Source organism: Agrilus planipennis, unplaced genomic scaffold (assembly GCF_000699045.2).
Source record: "Agrilus planipennis isolate EAB-ADULT unplaced genomic scaffold, Apla_2.0 scaffold175, whole genome shotgun sequence".
NCBI lineage: Eukaryota > Metazoa > Arthropoda > Insecta > Coleoptera > Buprestidae > Agrilus > Agrilus planipennis.
Genome location: NW_020442426.1, coordinates 451,457 through 458,427, shown reverse-complemented (window position 1 = coordinate 458,427; position 6,971 = coordinate 451,457). Strand labels below are relative to the sequence as shown.

At 30.5% G+C, this 6,971-nt stretch overlaps 1 protein-coding gene and 1 long non-coding RNA gene across 4 annotated transcripts in view; both read left to right on the top strand.

Annotated features, from left to right (window-relative positions):
• Positions 1-13: 13 nt before the first annotated feature.
• LOC112906308 overlaps positions 14-6,971 on the top strand; it is an 11,158-nt gene continuing 4,200 nt past the window's right edge. Inside the window, exon 1 of the long non-coding RNA XR_003232253.1 lies at positions 14-1,859. This is a non-coding gene — a long non-coding RNA (uncharacterized LOC112906308). The remainder of the gene's footprint in view (positions 1,860-6,971) is intronic.
• Positions 2,375-6,971, top strand: part of LOC108736503 (tyrosine-protein phosphatase non-receptor type 2) — an 8,646-nt gene continuing 4,049 nt past the window's right edge. The window contains exons 1-7 of one of the 3 annotated variants that reach the window (XM_025980219.1): positions 2,375-2,460; positions 2,533-2,738; positions 2,875-3,525; positions 4,157-4,321; positions 4,822-5,028; positions 5,531-5,691; positions 6,510-6,775. In XM_025980219.1, the coding sequence (XP_025836004.1) occupies positions 2,664-2,738; positions 2,875-3,525; positions 4,157-4,321; positions 4,822-5,028; positions 5,531-5,691; positions 6,510-6,717 (1,467 nt within the window). In that variant the 5' untranslated portion in view covers positions 2,375-2,460; positions 2,533-2,663 and the 3' untranslated portion in view covers positions 6,718-6,775. Of the gene's footprint in view, positions 2,739-2,874; positions 3,526-4,156; positions 4,322-4,821; positions 5,029-5,530; positions 5,692-6,509; positions 6,776-6,971 lie in introns of those variants that run through there. The other 2 variants (XM_025980220.1, XM_025980221.1) reach the window with 2 other exon arrangements.

Here is a 6,971-nt window from a genome sequence, read left to right as displayed (position 1 = left end):
ATTACCCTTAAAGGCTAGTATTGTGATTTACTATTCGATAAAAATTTATTTAAAAAAATGGTTGATATAGAACTAACAAGTTCCTAATATTTAAATGCGCTGTCCCCAAAAATAACGGAATATTAGATTATTAAAAAAAAAGTTACGTAAATATTTTCAAATTTAACCATAGTTTCAGTGTATGTAGATAATGGATGATTACAGATTTTGTTTTAATCCAGTGGTGATTTTTGTAATTTTTTTATGAAAAAATAATTCGTTAGAATCCAACGAAGTTTTTTTAGTGAAGATTAGCATATCAATTAGGAAAATTTATTTTATATATGAAATGACGTACGTATATATATCTTCGAATGTCATCGTTTAGAACTGTTATTTAAATAAGTATTATATGTTTTGTTTTTTTTTTCTTCCGTTTATTTAAACAACGGTTGCAGGATGAAACGAGAATAAGAAAGGTACGCAGTTAATGGAGTAGTTCTTAAAAGACTGAAAATGATTGCCACTCTTATTTATTCGATCCTTAAAAGAAAAGAATTATTATGTGTGATAGTTATGTTTTAATTGCAAGGTAATTTTTTCAAGTGATGCGTTTCTAAAAATGTGGCAATCTGTTTTTTATCAGGGTTGATATTACAAAAAAAAAAAACAAAATGAATAATTTGACTTATAAGCTCTATGTGTAGGAAAATGTAGATAAAGATATCTTAATTACTGCGTCTTTATAGCAGCAGGTTTTATATACATATATATTTATATGTGTAAGTTTAATGTCATCACATAGGTGGTATACACCTATACATATACGTATATCCCAGAAACCATCAATATGCTTTTGCGAAGGATTTATTACATAAAGTTAACCGTTTATTTCAGCTGTTTTATAAAAATTTCCTAAAGCTTATTGAATACAGTAGCGGGATATTTTTAAATTACTCAAATTAAAACAATATACAAAATTAATTAATTTGTTACATACATTTCAATTAATTAATTGTATTGTTTCTGTTAACTTTTTGTTGTAAATCTGGAATATTTATTTTTGTTAGTTAGTACCACAGGATTTTCTATGCTTGTATAATAGAAAATCGGACTAGACCTTGTGTATACTAAACTATATCTAATGATATGACGCGATATGCCATTATTTTTTGTGTTTATTAAACATTTACATTCCCATTATTAAGGTTTTTAAGTGCCTATTGTACGGTAAGATCACTTTCTAACGCTTTCTGTTTTTCCGTTCCTTTTTTTTTTATTTTATATAGTAAAAAAAATTAAAGGACAATCGTCAAATCGTACCATACCTACTGATAATTTTCATGTTTCTCATACTTTTATATAAATCATGAATAAATACCTTTAATATATTAGCAATTGTTTGTATATGGTAGTTTTCTTTCTATTGCAGGCCTAAAACCCAGCTAGGCGACTGACACGTCAAGTTTTTTTTGAAGAGTTTGGACTATGATACATTTAGGTTAGTCGAGGATAAGTTCTGCGGTCTCAAATTTTAAGCAAAACACTAGTCAAAATTTCTAGGTACGTGCAAAGGTGTGATCTTATATTACTATTCTATTCTATAATGTATTCAATGATCTTGATATATCCAAAATCAGAACTCTTGAGCCTAAACAAACTTGCAACCAAAACGGTCATTCCACTATGTAGTTATGTAACTTTGTATATATTTTTAATTTACAACCAAACCCAGCCTTAACCTTGTTTGTTATGACGCAGCATGTAGTTCCTAATCATTATTTACGCCATCACTTGTTTCAATATGGTTACGGTGATATGAAGTAACCGGAAAATTGAAGGCTCAAATATAGCGTCTGATACAGTCGAGGCGTGGTTAGGTTTTGGTCCAATTATTATATGTAACAATGGTTAGTATTGATGTACTCTGTTTTTCGGTTTTATTCAATTCCTTCTTATTTCTAAACTTTTCTATCGACGGGCTTTTTATTATCTACCTATAACACGCACACTGTCCACGTTTCGTACCCGTACAGAGCTGTGCTTTAAATATAGATTTTTAATAATATTTTGTAAATTAATCGTTCGCGAGCACAGAATTTCTTTTATTTAAAGCGACTCGAACCTGCCNATTTTGCAATCTATTATGTGCGCGTACCGCATAGTAAATCACGAACCTGACTGGGCAGATTCGCAAGAAAGAAACGAGAAATAAATTATTGTAAACTTTAACAGCTAAGCATTGAAAATACGTAATTAATTTGCAAAAAAATTATATGGTTAAAACGCCGCTGAATGTAATTTAATGATAATTTCTGCCTGCACATTGTATTACGAAAGCAAAATATTACGTGCTACAATGCTATCTACGTCATTTAAAAAAGGAACAAATGTTACCGCTGTCGTATCAGTAGTCACTATTTAAATTAAACCGATACGCGGAAATAGGCACTGATGGTCAGGCTGATGGTGTTAAAATTGGTAGTTGCCTTCAGTTGTCTTTGTTTAATATTATTGTAAATAATTTCTAAATTATTAATTTGTAAGTTTCAGAAAGAATGGTTTTAATGTTTTCATTGCAATGTCAATCAGTATAACAGGGTTTATGAGTATGAAGAAAATACATCCGTACCAATAAACAATTTATTGTTCCCTCTACGTACAGAACGGCAAAAACTGTTAAGATGACAACAGGCAACAATATCGAGACAGAATATTTGGAGCTCAGCTCGAAAAATGGATGGCCCCTTTTATACCAGGTAAATATTTTATAATTTACTTGATGATATCATCAATTATTATACACTTTCCAGTAAAAATTTTCATCAAAAAATAGTGTCACATTGTCTTAACCTCAACCTTTATTCATGTATTTTACTTGTATGTTTTTTTTAGCAAATTCGGACAGAAAGTGCAAAATTTGGTAACAGTTTCTCAGAGGCAATTAAACCTCAAAACAAAGTTCTGAACAGATATCGTGATGTGAGTCCTTTTGATCACACTAGAATAGTCTTGCAAAAGGGTTCATCTGATTACATCAATGCTAATTTAGTTAAAGTTGAAAAAGCTAATAGGCAGTATATATTAACTCAAGGTCCATTGCCACATACCATTTCTCACTTTTGGTTGATGGTATGGGAACAAAACACCAAAGCTGTTCTTATGCTCAACAAATTAGTTGAAAAGAAACAAGAAAAATGCAGTCAGTATTGGCCAAAGAAAGTGGGGCCTGAATACAAGATGATATTTGATGATGTTGGTCTATCACTTGAATACCTAGAACATCAAGACCATTCCTACTACATGAAAAGAGTGTTAAAACTTGTGGATGTAGAAAGTGGAAATTCTAAGGAGGTTTTGCAATTTCATTATACTACTTGGCCAGATTTTGGAGTACCCAATTCTCCTGTAGCATTTTTAGAATTTTTATATAAGGTGAGAGCAGAAGGTGCCCTTCAACCTGATGTTGGCCCTGCTGTAGTACATTGTTCTGCTGGAATAGGACGCTCTGGAACATTTTGCCTTGTTGATTCTTGTTTAGTTCTTGTAAGTATGCTTAAATTTCAATTTTAAATTTAATAATCTAATGTTTACCTTGTATCCAACTACAATGATTGTTATTTTTTGTTGCTTAACATCCACAAGGTGATAAACATATTCAAGGGTTATTCAAATGTTATTTTTCAAGCTTCATTAACTTCCTTTTTTGTTTTCTTCAGATGCATTTAAAGAAAGGTACATTTTCATTTATATACATGCCGAACATAAGTTTTTGTCAGTATATTATGCCCGACGAAAAGTTTAAAATGTGATATGGCGAGGATAAAAATATATTTTTATATTCCACTCTTATCGTGCCATACTTAAATTAAATTAAAAGGACAATATTTTGTTTGAAGTGATTCATGTAGCAGTATAAATGAAACTATACCTATGGTGTTGCAATTAAATACTTAATCAATCATTCAGGCAACTTAACTTAAATTTTTCTAGCTTCTTAATACTTCTTAATATTGATTATTTCACTTCAGTGAGAAGGTGTTAATTAGATGTGGTCATTTATTTATTTTGGCTATATAAGTTGTTGGGTTATAATATACATTTAAGGATTTGTGGTCTAAGAAAATTGTCGATTTTAAATTATTAATTGCATAATTTGTTTTCAAAATAATTTCAGATTGAAAAATACGGGTTAAATTCGGTGGACGTTAAAGAAGTCCTGCTAGAAATGCGCAGATATAGAATGGGTTTAATTCAAACTCCTGAACAATTGAAATTTTCCTATCAAGCCATCATAGAGGGAATAAAGCACTTGTCACAACCCAACACTTCTGATAAAGAGGTATTAAAGATTTTTTTTGTTTTTATTAACGGTTGATAAGAATTTTATTTTTCTGATAGAGGTTTAGAGAAAATCAGAAGAATGGCAAACGTAAGTGACTTTGAATGAGACTGCTACATTTTATTGACTAAATTTTAAAATATTTATTTCAATGTTATATAATAAAGTAGATGGTATAAATATAATATAAAATTGTTTGGTGTATTTTTTGTAAAACATGTTGAATATTTACAAGAAAACATTTTCTTAGTGTAAACAATTTGTGTTTGATAGCTAAACATTTTTTTAAATTTAATTTTGGGAATAAGTATTTTAGGTCTAATCTCTTTATCTTACAGTATAATTTTGTTTCGTTTAGTTTAGAACCCAAAAGGTGCAATATAATAATGTAAACATAACACTATTTTGAATGGTGTTTTCGGTTTTAAACGGTTATACAGTGTTTTTGTTTGTTTAAGTCTATTATTTACTTGTTTAATTTTTATTGTCTTTTTTTATAGAATTCGAATTCAGACGTGGTGGTAGTTAATGACAATGATTTATACGAGTCAAGTTCGGAAGAAGACGAGCCTCCGCCTTTGCCTCCGCCAAGATTAGACAGTTTAAACAGAGTCTATGACGACTTTCCAGTCGATAGACCTTTGCCGACAATACCTAACAGCACTTCTTTAACTGATTTTGCCTATGAAGAAAATGATAAAGTGAATGTAAGTTCGAAAAAAAAAAATTTTTACTTATTTTCAGTTTATCAATTTAGAGGTCACCATTTATGTAGAAAATTAAAAAGTAATTGTAGTATTCGTATATTGCGTGCTTAGGAAATTTATTGAAAAAATTTTTCTTTTACAGCGACTTCTATTTTAGAATATACTCGTATACATAAAAACGAGTGCTTTTGGTTTATTTTTTTTTTTTGTTGTGTATATATCACTAAAACATTTATCCGATTACAATGAAACTTTGTTGTACAACCCCAAGGAAGATTTCTGAATTAAAAAAAAAATTAAAGAACAAAGAAACATTCATACATAAAAAACCCAACAATTTCGATGGTTTGAGTGGTTGCTTGTCACGCTGACAAGCTAAGATGGGCCGGTTTCTATTCATGAATTTTTTATCTATTGTCACCGGCATGGACAGTGCGGAATATAATTTTTATAATTGTTACTTTAATAATGGGTTTTTATTTTCATGTTTTATATTTTATAGAATCAATCTCCACCTTTACGACCATTACCTACTGTCACTCCTGGGGATGAAGGCGAAAGTAGTGAAGCTGATGAAGTTGAAGAAGAAGAAGAAGACGAAGACGAAGAAGAAACTAATAGTCTTACCGAAGAAAAGACAGAAAACAATTGTGTCACTGGAAAGTAAGTTTGTTTCTGTTATTGTTATATTTTGTATAAGTTATAATTAGAAAGCCTACTTCTAATGTACAAATCAAACGATAATTCCTGATTTTTAAAGTTGTGGAAAATGAGGAAGTTGCACTGTTCATTACATTTGTTACTGTCGTGGTTATCATCTGCAACAATACTAACAGAGGCTAAGAGGGTTGAAATTTCCCCAGCCTGGATTTTTATTTTTAAATTATTCAAAAGGACGTATTTCAAAACCTCTTTTGTCAAATTTTCTGCCTCCTAGGTGGTAATAGGACGATCCTATCGTAAAAGACATGTTTAAAAGCTGATTGATAAAAAAAAAAATGAAAAAAAAAACGACTTTTTTTAGATTTTTTGGCTAAAAACTGAACCCAGGAAAAATATTTGAATTTTTCAATGAAATTTATGTTGGCTAGCTTGTTAGTAACGTTTTTGTTGTGAATTTTTTTCCATATTTCAGAATGCTGGTGTTAGAATTACCATTTTCAGACCAGAACACGCTCAAAATTTAAAAACCGTTTTTCCCCCTTTTTCAATATTTTTTAGAGATAACTTTAAAACTAGATAGTTTAACAGGTACTTTGGCAATTAAAAATTGGGATTCCGAAGCTTTTTTCAGGTCTATAAAGTTTGTAGGATAAAGTATTACTTCGCTGTAACTGCAAATTACAAATTGTAATTAAACCAGCTTTAGATACAACAAATCTATGTATTATAGGAAAGTTATTAATTTATGCTAAAAGATGCATTTTAAGATGTGAAATTCCAATTATTTAAATTTCTTAGTTTATATTTTTGTTTTGTAGTATATCACCAGAAGCAGAACTGAGGCATCGTCAGAGGGCAGAGCGCAAAGAGACGTTGGCAGCGAAGGTGCGCGAAATGAAGAGACGGCAGCAGGCCAACGAACAGTGGACGCGACTCAAGAGGTCTCTATTCAAGCCATTTGTTATTGTCGGCATTGTGTCCGCACTCGGCGGCGGCTTGTTGGCCTATTTTTATTATAAAAGTTGAACCGGCGAATGTTCAGTAATCAAGTAACAAAAAAAAAAGTATATGGTAACACTAAACATGAATACGCTAAAAGCATTTAGTATTTTTGGTTAATCATCCATTAACGCGAACGTAAATAAGTAATTAGTGCCGAACGGGGAAATATTTTGCCTATATTACTATAGCAGATATTGACTGAGTATGTGATAGTAAGTTAATGGTATTAACATTATTTTTTTTAAGTCACAAAATATATAGTACATCCCAACTCGTAA